The sequence below is a fragment of the Ceratotherium simum genome, chromosome 27, assembly GCF_057802395.1.
Source record: "Ceratotherium simum simum isolate JZ-2026a chromosome 27, ASM5780239v1, whole genome shotgun sequence".
In the NCBI taxonomy this organism is placed as follows: domain Eukaryota; kingdom Metazoa; phylum Chordata; class Mammalia; order Perissodactyla; family Rhinocerotidae; genus Ceratotherium; species Ceratotherium simum.
In genome coordinates, this window is record NC_141926.1 from 13,469,964 (window position 1) to 13,489,022 (window position 19,059).

At 44.5% G+C, this 19,059-nt stretch overlaps 1 protein-coding gene across 3 annotated transcripts in view; it reads left to right on the forward strand.

Annotated features, from left to right (window-relative positions):
• The window catches only part of URB1 (URB1 ribosome biogenesis factor), a 77,283-nt gene that overhangs the window by 38,820 nt on the left and 19,404 nt on the right, over window positions 1–19,059 (forward strand). For all 3 annotated transcript variants that reach the window (XM_087418150.1, XM_087418149.1, XM_087418148.1), the window contains exons 23-30: window positions 613–814; window positions 1,477–1,663; window positions 3,837–3,895; window positions 5,529–5,722; window positions 6,748–6,858; window positions 7,086–7,149; window positions 10,094–10,265; window positions 10,711–10,813. In XM_087418150.1, the coding sequence (XP_087274276.1) occupies window positions 613–814; window positions 1,477–1,663; window positions 3,837–3,895; window positions 5,529–5,722; window positions 6,748–6,858; window positions 7,086–7,149; window positions 10,094–10,265; window positions 10,711–10,813 (1,092 nt within the window). The remainder of the gene's footprint in view (window positions 1–612; window positions 815–1,476; window positions 1,664–3,836; window positions 3,896–5,528; window positions 5,723–6,747; window positions 6,859–7,085; window positions 7,150–10,093; window positions 10,266–10,710; window positions 10,814–19,059) is intronic.

Sequence of the window (19,059 nt, forward strand, 5' to 3'; positions counted from 1 at the left end):
TTATAGCCATTCTAATGGGTGTGAGGTGATATCCTGAGGCACTTTTTGATCACCTCAAGTTAATTTTAATTCTTATTTGTTATATGTATCAATGATTTTTCTCTCACTACTTTGGCTCTGTATCGCATAGCTTCATATCAGCGACGACAGATATTTTTAAAAAGTAAGGGAGCCCCCTCAGGAGGGAGCCTTCCAGTCACTGGTTCTGGATGCGCCTTTCCTTATGTCCCTCTCCTGTCCCCACGCCTTTGAGGAATGAATCCCATGTGAGTTCAGAACTTTTGTGCTCACCGTCTTATCATGAGCTTCGAGCTGTGGGTTACACCCAGGGCCCACTGGGCTGCAGAATCCCTGTCAGAGGGTTGACTGAGGAGAGGCGACCAGCGGTGAGCTGCTAGATGCTTAACAGCTGGCTCTTGGGAGAAACTGATTTGTAGCATTTGCCAGTTTCCGTGGTGTCAGTACTCCTGCTGTGGCCAATTTCAAGCTACCAGTGTGACATCACCCAGTGTGACGAGATTCCTAACACAGCCTTTGGCTCTTGTGAGCTGGTACGCGCCGGCTCCCGCCCACCATGGTCTGTGACTCCCTCTTCTTTTTGTCTCTGCCCAGTGTCCTCTGCTGTCATTCCTGTCTTGAGGAAGGCCCTGTGGAGGCAGCTGCAGACCAGGCTTCTCAGTGCCGACGGGCCCCCAGAGTCTGGCCTGCATCAGGAGATCCTGGCCCAGCTGGTCCCCTTTGCAAGAACCAAGGACCTCAGTGTTCTCATGGACCGTTTGCCCAGCTTGCTTCAGACTCCAGATGGCCACAGGAGGTATGAAGGCTTGCATAGTTTGATGGCTCTTCCCCTCTCGGCTTCACTTGTCCCTGTGGTATTTCTAAACTAGTGGAAAACTACTGCATTGCTGTTTTGCTGGTCAGTGAGAGGGCAGTTCTACAAGAACTCTTCTTCCAGCATCCTGGCTGGAGCGAGTATGTCTGCACAAATGGATGCTTCTGATTCCCTGGGAGCTGTGGTTCTCAACCAGGGATGGTTTTGCCCACTCCAGGGGACAACTGGCAGTGTCTGACATTTTATATTGTTACCACATGGGTGGGGGGTTGGTGCTTCTGGCATCTAGAAGGTAGAGGCCAGGGGTGCCGCAAAATAGTCTATAACGTATCAGACAGTCCCTTCACCCCCTAAAGAAAGAATGACCTGGCCCAAATTGTCAGTAGTCCTGAGGTTGTGATAGCCTGATTTAGACAAAGTCTCGACAGTACATCCTTTTTTGGTGCATCTATAGTTTCCCCTAGTTGTAAAAATTCCCGTACGTCTTTGATGTTTGAGTAAGGGGCAGAGGAAGCCTGTGATTCCTAGGGAGCAGGACTCAGAGCATCTTTTCCATAAGGCCCATTGTAATGTTGGATTTACACTTAAAGCTACAGGGATTTAGGCCATCCCTCTGACTCTGTGACTTTTGTCTTTTCCTGCAGTTGGATCATGGCTGACTCTATCTCAGCAGTCCTGGAAGAGTCAGCAGAAGAGCTGCATGCCTGGAAAAAGACTCTGCTGGAGTCCTGTGTAAAATGGCTGATCACGTCTTTCACTGGTAGCCAGCAAGACGATGACGATACCCAGGATCAAGAGAAGAAAATGCTGCTGAGATTAAATGAACTGTTGGTAGGCATCTTGTCTTTTCTTAGAGAGCCTGGTTACATTTTTAAGGGAAAGACAGAGATAGACAAACCGAGGCTTGCAGACACATTCCAAGCCAGGTGGTGTGAGTACGACCTGGTGGGAAATGAGAGGGAGGGGCCATGTCTGGGAGGGGAAGTGGCAGGTGGGGGCCAGTCCTTGAAACGATGAGCCATCTTTTATCAGGAATGGATGTAGGATTTGGTCAAATGCTTTGTTGCATCTCCTGAGATGGCATATGGTTTTGTTTTTTCTTTAGTCTGTTACTAAGGTTAATTATATTAATTGTGTTTTGAGTGTTAACCCAACCTTCCGTTGTTGGGATAAACCTACTCAATCATGATGATTATCGTTTTTATATGTTGTTGGATTTGATTTGCTAATATTTTGTTAAGAATTTTTGTATCTGTGTGTGTGAGAGATAGTAGTTTGTAATTTCATTTTCTTGTTATGTCTTTGGCTGGCTTTAGGATCAGGCAGTACTGGCCCCAGAATGAGCTAGGAAGAGTTTCACTGGTTATAAAATTCTAGGTTGACATTTTTTATTTTGTTTAAGCATTTTAAAGATGTTGCTTTACTGTCTTCTGGTGTGCATTGTTTCTGATGAAAAATCTGTCGTCTCTGTTCCTCTGTACATTATGCCTTTTTTCTCTGGCTGCTTTTAGGATTTTTTTTCTTTACGTTGCTTAAAGCAATTTGATTATGATATGCCTTGGTGTAGTTTTCTTCAAGTTTCCTGTGCTTTGGGTTCAGTGAGCTTCTTGGCTCTGTGAGTTTCAAGTTTTCATAAAATTTGGAAATATTTATCTATATTTGGCCTTTATTCCTTTTTATTGAAGTGTCCTTTTTTAAAAAAAACCCATATTTTTGCATGGAAATAATTAATGCCCTGAAGGCTAGCATATGAGTTATTCCTCAAAGCACAGTGTAAAATTGCATTACAAGTCATCAAGTCTGTGACTTGTGTTTAAACTCTGAACCCAAGACTTAAAAAGTAATCCTCAGGAAAATAAACACAGGTGAAAGTTAATAAGTGTGTGATAAATACATTCATTGTAGATCAAGCAGTGTGCCTGTGTAGCTGTAATAAGAGACTTTGTAACCTGTGTTTCAGTCCTAATTTGTTGTATTAGGAGCTTGTGGATTTAAGGTGCATAGGGACCCAAAACAGCAGAACAAGGAAAGAGGACACGTGTCCCTGAGATCTAGAGAGAGCTGGGCTGTAGAGGAGGGCTGCTGGGCTAACCAGCCACAGGTCACAATGGAAGTTCCTGCCTGGCCCCATCGTCAGCCCCTCACTCAGCGGCCTGGCTTGATTGAGTGACAAGACTGTGCTGTTTCAGGGATGTGTGTTCTCAGGGCATGCCTCCCTCCTTACCCCGCTTTTCTCTCTCTCTCTCTTTTTTTTTCTCTTTTTAATAGACTTTATTTTTTTAGAGCAATTTTAGATTCACAGCAAAATTGAGCGGAAAGTGCAGAGTTCCCACGTATCCCTTGCCCCAATGCACGCATAGCCTCCCCCACTGTCAACATCCCACACCAGCCCTTTTCTTTTCATTGAGGTATAGTTCTCATATTGTGAAAGACAAACTCTTAAGTGTATAGTTGAGTGTTGACAAGTACATGTTCCCTTGTGCCCACACTCCTATCCAGAAAGATTTTCATCATCCCAGAAAGTTCTCTCATGCTTTCTCCTGATCAGTCCCCTTCACTCCAGAGCATCCACTCTTCTGATTTAATGCTCTATTTGGAGATAGTCTCCATATCATTGACTGTGGACCTACAGTGGCCCTGTTAGTGGTGCACAGGTCTCCCCCTGGGTAGATGTAACATCATATATTTAAACAGTCATGTATGGCTGGACCTGTGTGTGTCGTAAATCAGTTAGTGCTCTCTGAAATAGTGGACAAAGGAAAAATAACAGGACTATTAGGAAATTTTCTTTTGCTCATTTGGTGATCATAGATATGCTAATAAAATGACAGGGCTAGCAGCAAAAATAAAACAATTTCAGAAATTGAAACGACTGCATGCTTTTGTGGATTGCTTAGGTAACTATGTTCCGTATTTACTGAATGGCTCTAATTTAAATTCCATATTCTCTGTTTTAAATTAATCTAGATGTTCCATGTATATTTCTCGCTTACTTCATTCACAGAATTCACTTAATGAAGTTGATCCTGGTGATTGGCAGAAATTTGTGAAGGCTGGACTCAAGTAAGTCGATTTTGTTTTCTTCTTGCCACTCAGTAAGGGCGTGAATGTCATTGATGATGCAGAGCCAGTTTTGTAGCTTGTTATTAGCGTAATGTACTCAGTGGAACAGGTGCTGTGTCCGTTTTAGAGACACAAGATGTGTGATGTTGGAGAGGTTAAATGCTTTGCCCATTGACAGGCAGTGTGCTTCTAACCATGATGAGAGGAGCAGCCTTTAAAAAATGAAATATTTTTTTAAAACCAGAGACGTGCAGAGAATAATACAGCAGCACCCAAATTTAATAAATGCTGACAGTTTCTACATTTGTCCTAATTTATTCTCTTCGCTCTCTCGCCCAAAAGTGTCACCCTTCTGAGGTTGAGCTTTGTCGTGGCCATGCGTGTTTTTATACTTTGGTGGTGTGTCAGAGCCTCTAAACAATAACACTGTTTAGTGTGTTTACCATTTTACACGAATGTATCACTTTGTGTCCTTTTTTGCACTCAGATGTTTTTGAGTTACCGGTCTTGATACCTATAGGTCTAATTCATTTTAACCACTGTGGGATATTCTTGTGACTGTACCACAGTTTGTTTAGCTAGTTCCCTACGGATGGACAGCTCCTCCCTTTCTTCCTTCCTACCTGCCTCCTTAGCCCACCCCCACCCCCGTCCCTGCCGCCATTCCTGCGGTGGGTGTTACTTGTCTCTTAGAGCCATGTGCCACGTTTTCTCAGGGAGGGGCCCCTCGCTGGCTGTTAGCGTGGCCACAGCTTCAGCTTTATTAGGTTTTCAATTTGGTCTGCCAAGTTTTTGAGCTAACCTCACACGACGTGAAAGTTCGTTTTTTCCTCACATCCTCACTAGCACTTGACATGGTGAGACTCTTTTGTTTGTAGCCATCAGATAGTCATGAAACAGTGCTTCATTGTGCCTGTCATTTTCATTTCTCTGATTATTCATCAGCTTGAAACAGAGAAAAATACTTTACGTAAGAGGCGAGAAAGAAGTGCAGGCGGGTCACAGGTTAATGAAGCTGTGGATTACCATCGTGAAAGGGGGACATTTCTTTCAGTCTTTGGTTAATTCGTGTTTCCAGAATGCCCACTATATGCTAAGTGGTTCTTAACATTATTTGCATATGACTAAAGCATGATGCTTTTTTCCTAGAGCATGATGCTTTTATTCGTTCAGTGGGTTAAGACATAGAAACCTTCTCAACCATTTGATAGGAGTTTTGAGTAGCTGAAAGGAAGGAAGGAGGGAGGCTGACCTGGCAAGATGGGCTGGTGCAGTGAGTGTCATCTTTGTTCAGGCTCGGCTGTTCTGCTGCCTCCTGGCATTTTAACTAAACAGGAAGTTCGTTTGGTGTTTGCACCTCAAGAAAATAAATGCACTGCATCCCCTCCCTAGTTTTCAGAGCTACCCCTTGTGATGGGTGGACAGTTGGGAGTGTGATAAAGCGAGTGTAATGCAATGGCAGCAGGAGAATCTAGATGATGGGTGCTTGACTATGCACTGTAAAATTCTCAACTTGGTGATATGTTGGAAAATTTTCTTAATAAAATGCAGAGAAAACAATTTTCTTATTCTTTCCTATGAAATAAAATTCCCCTTTATGAAGCCCTTTCCCCCTTTGATTCTTGCCTCCTAGATTTCGGTATCAGGACCATACATTTTTAAAGGCCCTCCATGCTGCCATACAGCTCCTGTATCTTCCAGAAAGTTCTGTGCGCACACAGCTCATCCAGCTCCCGGTGGTCCACATGATGCTCACGCAGCATTCTCTGTTTTTGCCAACTCTGCTGAAGTCTGAAGAAGAGGAAAACCCAGACACTCATGTAAAAGGTGACTCCTCACCCCCACCCTCCCATTTCAGACATAGATTTTATTTCCTGATTTCATTGAGCCAGCTGTGCACCAAAGCTTAGTGCCCATGTGTTTTCAGAGCTAAGGCAGCATTACCAAAACGGTGTTAGAATATTTTGTTTTCTGTCAATCCAAGCTCAAGAAATGTTTCCTCTGACTTAGGATCAAACAGCAAATGCAGATCTCTTTTCAAAGCCTGTTCTGGCTTTCGGGAGTCGTGTGTGAGGTTTTATTGCCGTATCGTAGGCAAGTGTAAAAATCTGGGAATTAGGGGGAATTAGGAGGAGTGTCTGACCTGAGACAAGTTGTTTAGTTACATGAAATGTCTTAATGGGAGGTTTGAAACTTCTCTCAGGAGCAGAGGGTTCGAATGTCCTAGTTGACAGTTCACCGCTAGAGCTCTTTAGGGGCCCAGGTTTCGGCTCCCTCCCTAGTTCAGTAAGCGTGTGCTTCAGCTCCTGTGATCCCGGGTTTGGCATAGGCCGTGGAGACCTCAGAGGAGACAGTCTGAAGGGCCCTGCCCTCTTGAAGCCATGCTCTGCCTAGAGGCAAAATTAACACCCCAAAACTGTTAGAAATCACCACAAGTTTGGTCTGTAGTAAAGTGCTAAATTGCAGAGCACCGTTACCCAAGTTACTGTATGGGTGGTAGAAAAAGTAAAAAGGGTCCACCCTTCTATTCAGGCAGGAGTAGAAATATTAGAGATTTTGGTAACATGGGAAAATGCTTAAGTTTTAAAATATGTGGTGGCTTAAAATTTGCTAGGGGAGTGGGGAGGGACTGATTGTGTCAAAGAGCTAGGAAGAGAGATGATTGTGAAGATGTGTGTATTAAGAAAAAGGAAAAAGTGGGGAAGGGACTGGGCACAATTCTAAGACGAATATTGTTCAGAGAAGAATATTTCCAGCATTTGAATGTTCCCTGAAATGCTTCCTCCTCTACTTTTTTCTGAATGTACACATCCCCCTGCACTGCTGTGCATTTCAGTGTTGTTTTCTTCCAGAAGCGCTGGTGGACCTGATGTCGGTCTTGGTGAGGATGTGCCCCTCTGTCTGTGAGAACAGCCACTTTGCAGTGCTCCTCGGGGCCTATGGCGCCTCTCTCAGCGTCCTGGGTGAGAGTGTGAGGACCAGCAGTGTGACCCAGGGAGTGTGTGTGTGAGGACCAGGTGGTGTGACCCAGGGAGTGTGTGTGTGAGGACCAGGTGGTGTGACCCAGGGAGTGTGTGTGTGAGGACCAGGCAGTGTGACTCAGGGAGTGTGTGAGGACTGGGGGTGTGACAGGGTATAAGAAGAGTGTGAAGGGTTCAGCTTTCTAAACTGACCCCCACTTGGCTTCTAGACCAGAAGATTTTGCTTCTTCTCCGGGCCTATGAACAGAACCACTTCAGCCTCATCAACTTCAGGTGAGTGTTGGGCCTGGAGGCTTGAGCAGCAGGCTTTGAAGGCACCAGCCGCCGGGCTGCGGCTCATTCTGCACAGCAGGCTCCCAAGATCTTCTCTCGTTCCTTTTTGATTCTCAGGAAAGGGATGGGCTAGATGGAAGCCCCTTAGCTCACACCCCGGCTCCAGCGTGGGCTGCTCCAGGGAAAGCTTGGCCTCACTCCATGGGGATTGTCTGTTGGCAGGGGCCTGCATAGGCTGGGCTGCCCTGCTGATTGGTGGGTGCGTGTCTGTTGCCTCCCCCCATACTCACTCCCGACTCACTCTTGTCTGGTTTAGTTGATTCTTCTGAAAACCTTTTTCTTCATGTTTGACTGTAGATGGGCATGACTTGTGATGTGGGGATTTGGGGGGAGAACAGTGAGGAGTGCTGACTCCCCTGTCATGTAATTCCACTGTTCTCCGTCTGTCTGTGTGCTTGTGTGTGCTGTGTCTCTGTCTGGATTTGTCTCTTTCCTTTCTGTCTGTCTTTGTCTGTGTGACTCTTGTCTGCCTCTCTTTCTCTGTCTGTCTCTCGTGAGTTCCCAGGGGCTGCTTGCCAGCCTCCTTGGCCAGCACAGCTTTGGTCCTGAGAGGCTGGGCTGATGCCTTTCCTGTGGGTCCTGCCCCAGTTGTCAAGGGTCGGGGCTAAGAGGGGACTTGGTCAAATGTGCTGTTCATGGAAAGCATCTTACATGCTCTTTGCTGCCCTAGTTTCTTCTTCTCTCCTTATCATTTGGGACCAGCACCCTAACATCTACCCAATACACACTTGAAGAGGAGTTTTGTGTGTGAAGACAGGAAGTGAGCTAACTGGGCCAAGAAAAATAGTTCCAGAGAACTCTGCAGGGAAGAGAAAAAAACTATTTCCATTGTAGAATACTCTTTTTTAGGATAAAAGCTATATTAGAGTAAAAGCCACTGCTTTCTCCTCCAAAAAAAACAACAAAGAAAAACATTTTCTCTCTCTTAAGAATGCCTAGGTCATGAATAAACATTCTCTTTTCTTTTGCCTCGTGGCCTCACCCTCTTATCACTATGGACTTGGTGCAACAGGGGTTGTACCCTTTCTGGAATAGAACAGGCCCTGTGACATGAGGGAGAGGAGAGCGAATGGAAGCAGTTTCTCTCACAGTGAGAAAGGAGCCGGTCTAACTCTCACTTCAGCATCAGAACACCCTCTCACGCAGAGAATAAAGAAAGTCCAGTGAGGTTGGCCACTGACTAGACAGGTTGGAGTTGGTTGTGGCAGGAGTCTGGTTTCAGCTCCTAGGAGAAGAGAGTGTGGATGGAGGATGTGGTGCTCACAGGGCACTGTGCGGCTAAAGAGCAGAGCATTTCCTCAGACTCAAATATATGTCACATCCGCATCCTGAGAGGGAGGAGCAGGCTTGAGTGAGGGGAGCCGCACGGGGAACTCTGTAGATTGTCCGTGGACGAATCTCACGCCAGTAAATGGTCCCAGTCAGTACTGGTGTAGCCGGTACATCAGCTGCCTGCCTGTTAGAAACCAAGACCACCAGGGAACACCATCCTAAAGATTCTTTACTTTTTAACTCGACTGACTATTGTTGACTTGCATAAAGTGAGTCTGTATTTAGAAGAATTCCATTTAGAAGTATGTAATTCAGTCGATGTTCGTTGAGTACCTACTGTTTACAAGGCACTGGGCCCAGCACTGTCGGGAATACCGAGAGGAATAAGACATAGTCTTCCTGTCTGTTGAGGGGATCAGACTGTTATAAATGTAACTCTTTTTAAATTGGCTTCTGATTCATGCCACGTGGTGTAACCCAGCTGTTACGGGCTCACGTGAGAGCATGCTCTTCCTCGGGGGAGTCAGGGAATGCCTCAGGACAAGGTGGCATTGGAAGGGTAGGGAGGGATCTGATGGAGGAGAGGTTGGCGGAGGATCCTGGGGGCACTGGGTGGAGGGAACAGCGTCATGACAGCTGGGAGGTGGGAAGTCAGAACATTTCTGGGAATGATGAGTAGGTCAGCTTATCTTCACAGGATATGTGTAGGGGAAAGGTGGTGGGCAGGCCAGACAGATTGCTTGGTGAGGACTAGAAGTACCAGACTAAAGTATTTCCATTTCCATCCAGGAGACAGCAGAGTGCTGATAGACGTTTGGGGGCAGAGAAGTGGCCCTCATCAGAGCTGGGCTTTTGGGGAGCATCGTCTAGCAGTGAGGAGGTGGGTGGGGGGTAGCAGGGAGAAGGATGGGGAGGAAGGAGGCCTGTGTCAGATTCCAGAAGGAAGGCGAGGTGACTTCTATGGACAGGTGGGTGTTGTGAAAGGTAGAGGTGTATACGTAGTGGACTCTCGAGGTGGGGACGGCTAAAAGGCTGTGCACGCAGACCTGGTCTGCACATGGCTGCGTGTAAACAGGGAAAGGTTTGTATCATAAAGCATCATCGAGCAGCCAGGATTCTGCCGCTGTGGTCTAGCGTGGACTCGCAGCCAGACTCCCCAGGTTTGAATTCCAGCTCTGCCACTTACCAGCTGGGCAAGGGACCAGCTGAGCAACTTTCTTAATCCTCTCGGTGCCTCTTTTCCCCCATTTGCAAAATAGGGGTAATAATAGTACCAATCTTATGGGGTTGTTGTGCAGGTTAAGTGAATTAATACACACAAAGGGCTTAGAATAGTGCCTGGCACATCATAAGCTCTCTATCAGTCTTGGCCTCTACCATCATCCCCAACGCTGTCACCCCGCCCTCATCATCGTCAGCATCGTCATCACTCCCGCCTTCCCCCTAAGTTATGATGGGGATTAAATGATAGAGCACATGTAACCTGCTCAGAACAGTGCCTGGCGCGTGCTAGCTGCTCACCAGACTTCTCTATACTGGTTGTTATCGTCATCATTATTTCTGTTCCTGGTGGGGCCCTGGGACTAGTCTGCTCTCTGCTCTCTGGCCTTAGGGTGCTGCTGTGGGGCCCAGCGGCTGTGGAGCATCTCAAGACGTGCCGGAGCCTGGGCAAGTCGCTGTGGCAGCAGCCAAGCGTCGGGGACATCCTCCGCCTGCTAGATCGGGACCGGATGATGAAGACCATCCTCCACTTCCCCCAGAACCGGAGGCTGCTACCCGCTGAGGTGCGGGAGTCCCAGGGTACAGACATCAGGGAACGCTCCCAGAGGGCGGGTGCTGTTCTGCACACCTCTCCGGGGGCGGCGGCCATTGCACCCTTGGGTTTAGCATACTGTAAAATTCAAGCCCTGTTGTTCTTGTATTTTGTTAACTTCTTAAGTAAAATTCCAACCACATACAAGGTACAGAGACAGGACCCTGTATCCCTATCACCCAGCTTCAGCAGTTATCCACGCTTGTTTCTTTTATAACTTCCCCCCAAAAGACTATTTTGAAGCAAATCCCAAAAATACCATTTCATGTACAAGCACTGTTTTTTTATAGAACCATTTTTTTATGCTTTTGAATATTCAAAATAATTTGAACTCTAGAGATAGTGGGTACGTACTCACATGGTATCACATTTATGAGGTTGACCTGCTCGTTTCTTTTTGTTTTGGGCTATTTCAGGACGCACAGGAACCGATATTTAAAGACAAGAGCACAGTGGACCTCAGTGGCCTTTATGACCCCTGCTTTCTCCTCCATCTCTTCAGTGAACTGACCAGGCCAGGTAATTGCAGCCTCCTGGGGAAGGAGCCGGGAGGAGGAGCAGTGCCTGCTGTGTGTGGCTCAGGCATAACCACAGGGCCCTCACAAAGTCAGATTTCTCATGGTAATTATTACCATAGTAATTGAGGGATTATTATTAATCATTTTTGAAGAATACTCAGCTGCTTTGTCACCTTTTCATTCCAATGATTTTCAGCAAAGTAACAGTCAATGTTTTGCATATACAGTGATTTTTTAAAAAACGTTTATGATTCTAAAATCTGAGAGTGTCCCTCTGTCCTGGAAGTTTTCCTATTTCATAATGACAGGAGTCCTTTCTGAATTATCACTAGATAGTGGTCAAATACCAACAGAAATGAGAGATTTTATCCTTGAGAATGAGTGAGAGCCTGCTGAGGGTGACTTTTTCTTGGTTTAAGTATGTTTTTGAAATCGCACTTGTGTCTAGTAGCCTGAGGGTGGGAGTCTTGTGGGTGAATGGGTGGGGGAGACAGAAAGAATGAAGCGTGTACATGTGCCCATTGGAGACGACCGAGGTCTGATTCCCAGGTCGGTCAGGGCTGTTGGTTTGGGGCATTTTGTCGGTGATCGGTGTGCAGTGGTATCACTGTGGTTTTGATTTGCCTTTTCCAAATGGCTGATGATGTCAAACATCTTGTGGTTTATTTGCCATGTGTGTGTCCTCTTTGACGAAATGTCAGTGCATGTCTTTTGCCCATTTCCTAACGGGATTTCTTCTTTTACTGTTGAGTTTTGAGGATTCTTGACGTAGTCTAGATATTAGTCTTGTTGGATATATGGTTTGCAAGTATTTCCTCCCAATCTGTAGCTTATCTTTTCATCCTCTTAACAGTCTTTCACAGAGCAAGAGTTTTTAATTTTGTTGAAGTCTAGTTTATCCGTTTTTCCTCTATGGATCAAGCCTGTACTGATATTCCTGGCTGGGAGAGGCGGGAGTGGCCCATTACTGTTCCTCACGCGGCCTCCACTGACGTCAAGCGGGAGCCTCGTTCTTCCTCTCGACTAGGCCTCCGCTCATACCCAGTGGGGCGCAGGAGGGCCTATCGCTACTGCCCAGTGGGGAGGAAAGCCCCCCTCCCTACTCGGCCTTCTCTGCTGCCTCCCCAGCAGGGGTTTGGGGCTCTGTCTCACAGCCTGTGGAGGTCTAGGCTCCCCACTCCGCCTTTGCTGGTGTAGGTGGACGTGGGGACACAGTGTTTTCTGAGGTGTTTGGCTGGAGTAGAGCAGTTACTGTCTAGAAGTTTTCTGTGTTCCTAGGCTGCCCCTCACTAAACTTTTCTAGTCTTGTGTCTAGAGACTAGAGGGAGTGGGCTTTTGTTCTGCTGCGTCTGTTCCCGTTGGCGTTTCTGGGTTGCTGGCTTTCTTAGCTCTAAGTGTAGGACACATGAAGCAGAAAGAAAACACAGGGAATGCACCTGAGGTCTCCACCTAGTCTGCCTCCTTTCCACCTTTTAGAGTCATCTTACGTTTATCCAGGTTTTCAGTTCTACTTAATAGGAGAATAGAGAAAGTGTGTCTACTCCATCTTCCCAGAATTGGAAATCTAATTTAATTAATTTTTAACATTAGATAATATATTCACAGTTCAGAATTCAGGTGGTACCAAAGGGTGTGCAGTGAAAATCCCCCTCCCACCTGTCCTCTGGCTGTCGTTTCCTCCTGCTAGCGGGAACACATGCTCCCAGCTCCTTGCACGCTCTCCTAGGTCTGGCTGGGTTCTTTTTTTTTTGAGGAAGATTGGCACTGAGCTAGTATCTGTTTCCAATTTTCCTCCTTTTTTCCTTCTTTCTCCCGAAAGCCCTAGTAGATAGTTGTATGTCATAGTTGTACATCCTTCTAGTTGCCCCATGCAGGATGCCTCCTCAGCGTGGCTTGATGAACAGTGCGTAGGTCCGAGCCCAGGATCCCAACTGACGAACCCGGGCCGCCAAAGCGGAACGCGCGAACTTAACCTCTATGCCACTGGGCCGGCCCCCCAGCTGGCTTCTTAAAGGCCTGCAGGGAAGGGCTCACAGCGGCAGGGTGTGAGGAGGGGTGGAGGCATGTGTTCTGCGTCTCTGCTCATGGGCACGGCCAGCGTGAGGCCTAAGGGGGCTCCCATAGCTCCTTCCTACTGGACTTGATGGCCATGTAGACTTGGGTGCGTTGGAGACCACATCTCACTGTGTGTTCTGTTTTCTCCCTTTTCAACTTGAAATTGTCTTTTTGTACTCAAATGCTCCTACTTGTGAGCAGATTTGCTCATCCTCCACCACTGCCCCTTAGTGTTCCCGAGAGAAGAGTGTGTGAGGGTTGGGTTTCCAGAGATGTCCCGTCAGTAGCCCTGTGTTACTGTAGCTCCCCTCTCCCTGAGCACTGTGTTCTAGGGCTGAGCTAGATTCTATGTGTAGGAGGGTAGGGGCATCTCCTGCAAATGTCAAATTGCGATAATGGCGAGCAGATTTCTCAGTTGCCCTGGTGACTGTTAGCAGCAGGCTAACTGAGGCACGTCTAGTGTGTGGCCGAAAGCTCCTTTGACTCCCCTGTGCCCTGGCGGTGCTGGCTAAGTCTGTTTCTCATCAAACACAAAAATAGATTCTCCACAGTCTAAAAATATGAGGTAACTTTAGCGAATTACAACAAATCATTTGGTCTGTTGCTCCGTCTCTCAATAGAGCTTTTAGGAGACAGAAGGCAAAGGCTTGGAAAACACTTAATAGAAAAACAGTAAAATCAGGACACTGTGTTTTTCTCAAAATTTTGAATATTTCCTTTTTTGGGCAGGGAGGACAGGGTCTAGAAGGCCTTTTGTGAAGAAAGGTAACTAGTAAATGGTCTGTCAAGTTAGGGAAATCTCCAATTACAGCCTATTTTAAGATTTTTTTTTTTTTTTTTTTTTTGCGAGGAAGATTAGCTCTGAGCTAACATTCGTTGCCAATCCTCCTCTTTTCGCTGAGGAAGATTGGTCCTGGGCTAACATCTGTGCCCATCTTCCTCTACTTTATATGGGATGTGCCCACAACATGGCTTGATAAGCGGTGCATAGGTCTGCACCCGGATCCGAACCCATGAACCCCAGGCCGCTGAAGTGGAGTACACGAACTTAACCACTATGCCACCAGGCCAGCCCCTGCCTATTTTAAGTTTTATTGGTATAATTCAGGTAGAAAATTTTGTAGAGCATGTCTACCCTAAAAAGGATTTGCGGTAGCTTGAAATACTGGTTATACTAAAATTATTCACATGGAAGTAGAAAATTTTAAAAAGCACAGAGATGGATAGGGAAATAGAAATACAAAAATTAAAAAAAAAGAAAAGAAAAATTAGGTCATTGAATTTTGCTCTGGACTACTTGTCGTCCAGAGCAAAAAATGGAAGCATAATGTTTAAAACCAATTTTGTTGTCTGATAAAAGGAAACATACCAGTTCATAAGGAGAAGAAAATTCCTAGCAGTAAAATGATAAGTTGAATAGAACAGAAATCTGTGAACCAGCGTAATAATGGCCAGTGTGGGCTAGGTTTATCATGGTTGAATTAGGTCAGGAATCTTTTTTTCATGTTATTTTAAAAATTTATTGATCCTTTTGCTTTTGCCTTGTGGAGAAGTAAGCATGAACAATGTTTTAAATAAACTTCTATAGAACTGTAGTATATAGAAACGTACACAAATCATATGTGTATGGCTTGAGTATTGGTGAACAGAACATAATCCACAGCTCCTCAAGCCCCTTCCCCCACTTATATAGGGGCTGGTGTCCTGTATTTGAACTTTATGTCAATGGCATTATACACTATCGATTCTTTTGTATCAAGCTCCATATATCCCACATCATATTTTTAGATCCATCCATACTGTGTGTAGCAGAAGTTTTCAACAGTATGTTTTTACTTCCTGTAGTTGTACCTGAGTCCAAATGTTGTTCAACATTTAGCAATCCTAAATGGGGTATGTGGTTAGTTTTTGTGTGTGGCTTCCAGTCTTCAGAGAAACTATAGTCTCACCTCTCCATTTCAACTCTGCTGAAAATGGGAACCTATTTTCTCAACTTTATTGCTTCCCTTCTTTGAGTCCTTGTCTGAGAAACAGGGCCAGCCAAGGCTGTTAGCAACAGCAGTGACAAATCCTTTTTCTGCAGCGAATTCTTGTCCCTCACAGAATGGGGCTGAAATCTTCAGCTCATAATTCTCATATGCTACAGAACAGAGAGACAGTTGTCTGAGCCTCGTCACCAGACCACAGGAGCACGGGCTCTGTGGACTCCTTGCTGTGATGAGCCATACCTGCAGGCCGCCTCTGAGGAGATTGTGTAAGAGAAGGCATGAGGAAGAGTTCTTGATGCTCTGACAACACAGTTGTCCTGCCACTACAGCCCATAAAATGTGGGGTGCTTTTTATTTTAATCCTTAATAATTGTCTTGCTTAAGCCATGTTGATCTGAAGATCTGTTATCAGAAGGCCAAATTGCTATTTATGAGGTTCCTAAAAAAACGAGAATGGCATTTACAACTATTTTTTAATAGCCTGTTACATTTTTAACATCCAAGGGCAGCTCTTTTCCATAAGTGTTACAAAGCCAAGACTTAATAACACGGATGACCACAAAACATGAAACTGACTTTTCCTCATATTCATGTGGAAAATCCGTTTCTCTTAGAGAATGTCAGCGATTACTAAAAATGTCCCAGCCAGCTGAATACCAGCTGTTTTTAGTGAGTGTAATATTAAATGTTTAAACTCTTCTCTTTCCCAAATGTATTCCATTTATGTATATTTGTTATGTAGGTATGCAGGTATATCTTAAACATATCTCATCTTTTCCAAAACAATATAATTTTATCTCACAGTTTGATGATTTTTTTTAAGTTATTGGGTCCCCCCCCCCCCATCAAAAATAGTTACTTGTTAGAAATGAGAAAATCTAGTTCATAAGCTTTTGGAGCCCAAGAGTCTTCTGATTATTCTTTTTCCATCCTTTTACTTTTAATCTGCATCTTAATATTAAAAGTGGTTTCCTGTAGACAGATGTACTTGGGTTTTGCTTTTTTTAATTCAATCTGACCATCTTTGCCTTTTAACTGGAACGTATACACCATTTATATTTAATATGATTATTGATCTCATTCCGTTTTATTTTCTTTGTTGGCTTTTAGCTACAATGCATGTGTATGTGTTGCTTTAGGATTTATAGTATTTATCTTCAGTTTATTGCATTTTACCTACAAGTGAGATTATACCACTTCATGGAGAGTAGAAGCACTTTACAACAGTGTCAATCTATTTCTCCCCTCCTGGCTTTCATGCTGTTCTTATCATGCGTTTTTACTTCTGTATGCTATAAAGACCACAATATTTTGTTTTTGCTTCAAATAGTCAATTACCTTTTAAAGAGATTTTGTGTTTACTATAACTTACAGTTACCATTTCTGATTCTCTTCATTCCTTTGTGTAGAACCACATTTCCATCTTCTGTCATTTTCCTTCTGCCTGAAATACTTCCTTTAAGAATTCTTGGAGTTCAAATCTTCTGGTGATCAATTCTTTAAGCTTTTTTATGGAAAAAAGGCTTAACATTGGAAAGATTTTCGTGGGGTATAAAATTCTAGGTTGACAGGTTTTTTTCTTTCTGTACTTTTAATGACGTTGCTGCTGTGATTCTGGACTGTATAATTTCTAACAGGAAATCTACCATCATTCTTATCTTCATTCCTCTGTCTGTTATGTGGCTGCTTTTAAGATTTTTTTGTCGCTGGTTTGAAGCAACTTGATTATGATGTGCTTTGGTGTAATTTTCTTTATATTTCTTGTGCTCTGGGTGTTCGTTGAGCTTTCTTGGCTCTATAGGTTTATAGTTTTTGTCAAATTTGGAAAAACTTTGTCCCTTCTTTCTTCACACATTTTTAGGGACTCCAAGTACACGTATGCCTGTTTGAAATTGTCCCACAACTCACTGATGCTCTGTTCATGTTTTTAAATTATTTTTTCTCTCTGTTTCAATTTGGATAGTTTCTATTGCTGTCTTCAGGTTCAGTGATCTTTTCTTCTGCAATGTCTAATCTGCTGATAATCCCATCCAGTGCATTTTTCATCTCAGACATTTTAATTTTCGTCTCTAGAAGCTTGGTTTGGGTTTTTATATCTTCCATATCTCTGTTTAACATGCTAATCTTTCCTTTAGCTTCTTGAACATGTACAATACAGTTATAATAACTATTTTAATGTCTTTGTCTACTAGTTCTGTCATCTTTGTCATATCTAGGTCATTTTCGATTGGTGGAGTTTTCTCTTCATAGTGGGCTGTATTCTTGCTTGTTTGACTGCCTGGTAGTTTTTTATTGGAAGCCAAACATTGTGAATTTTGCCTTATTTGGTGCTGGATATTTCTGTATTCCTGTGAATGTTCTTGAGCTTTGTTCTAGGACACACTCAAGTTATTTGGAAACAGTTTGATCCTTCCAGCCTTGCTTTTTTTTTTTTTTTTCTTTAATTGATGTCATAATAGTTTATAACATTGTGAACTTTTAGTTGTATGTTGTTTGTCAGTCACCATGTAAATGTGTCCCTTTACCCCTGTGCCCACCCCCTAACCCCCTTCCCTGGTAACCGCCAAACTGTTCTGTCCATGTGGTAGTTTATCTTCCATGTATGAGTGAAATCATGTGTTTGACTTTCTCTGTCTGTTTCCAGCCTTGCTTTTAAGCTCTGTCAGGTGGGACCAAAGCAGTGTTTGTCTGGGATGAACTTTGCCCCTCAACTGAGGTAAAATCTTTCTGAGTGCTCGACCCTAACCCTACAAACTGTGAGGATTTTGCCCTGCCTGGTGGGAACAGGAACAGTTTCCAGCCGGGTGTGAGCCTGGGGTTGTCTCCTTCTTCCTCTTTGGTGGTTCTTCTCCACCCTCAGGTAGCTTCCTCACACGCACTTGCAGTTTGGCACTCAGCTGAAGACTCTGGTGCTCTCTCAGTAGAGCGCTCTCTTCTCCAGGACTTTGCTTTGGAACTGTGGCTGCCTTGGCCTCTCAGGCCTCCTTCTCCATCTCCTCAACTCAGAGGTCTCCAGTCTCATCTTAGGTTTGCCTTCGCTGTGCACAGCCTACAAACTCTCCAGGCTGTGAGCCGGGACAGCCAGAAGCTTGACCTTCTTTCCCATCTCTCGGATCGCTGTCCCTTGTTGCCTCGTGTCCAGTGCCTTGAAAATCCTTGTTTCCTTTCTTCAGTCTAGTTTTTTAGTTGCTGCAGGTGGACAGGTAAATCTGGTTCCTGTCACTCTCGGCTGGAAGTGTAAATCCTGGTTATTCTTTGGTATGGTGTAAAAGTTGAGAAAGACAAAGGAAGGGGGCTGTATATAAGCAGCCCCACCTCCATCCCCCTGTCCTTGGGTGGGATGCTGGGGGAAGCTCAAGGAGCTCTGCCACTTCTGAGGGAGAAGGAAACTTGATGGTTTAAAGTGATTTCTACACTTTTGGACAGCCACGTCTTTGGAGACTATTATTTGGCTATGAAGCTGTTTGGATTAAGGAGAAGTAGCTGATTATTATATTTTTTCTTCTTATTATTTCACTCTTAGTTTTTAAATTGCCAACATTATCGTTTTAAAAGTCTAACTTTAGGGAGAGAACAGGAAAAAAGAGTTCGACTTTTTAAAAATATTAACGATGGTATATCTTTTATTGATACTGTATTCCAAGATTACCCATGTGGGGTAGTCATTTCAGTTGGTTGGTGTTTGGTTCCTAATTTAACTAGGTCACTAGTCAAATTTAGAAGATATTCTAAAGAATATCTTCATGGGTGATGATCACCACCAAACCCTGCTTATTAATCTCTTTTAAACACGGGGACCTATCTCTATTCTGAGGTTTTTCTTAACAGTATTTATCTTGTAAAAAGGCCTGGATTTTTATTAAAGAGGATTTGAAGTGTCCTGAATTTTATTAGTGGTTATCAAGCCCTTTAAGATGTGGTCAGGTGGTTCCCGTCGTGTATCCGACGTTCTCTCTCGGTCACATCCTCTTCTGGGGTGATTGTGAGTTTCTCGAGGCCTCACAGGTGACAAACGAACATCAGCCGGCAGGTGCTGTAGACACTAGCTTTTGCTCAAGCTTGGTGAGCTGCTCTTCTGTGAGATTTTTGTTGTTTGAAGAGAGAACTGGGGTTGCAGAATGAGTATGTTGATCCTTTGTGAAATTGATGGCCCGGGTCAGACTGGTTTGCACGGGCTGAGTGTCCCAGCTTCGCTGCCTTACAT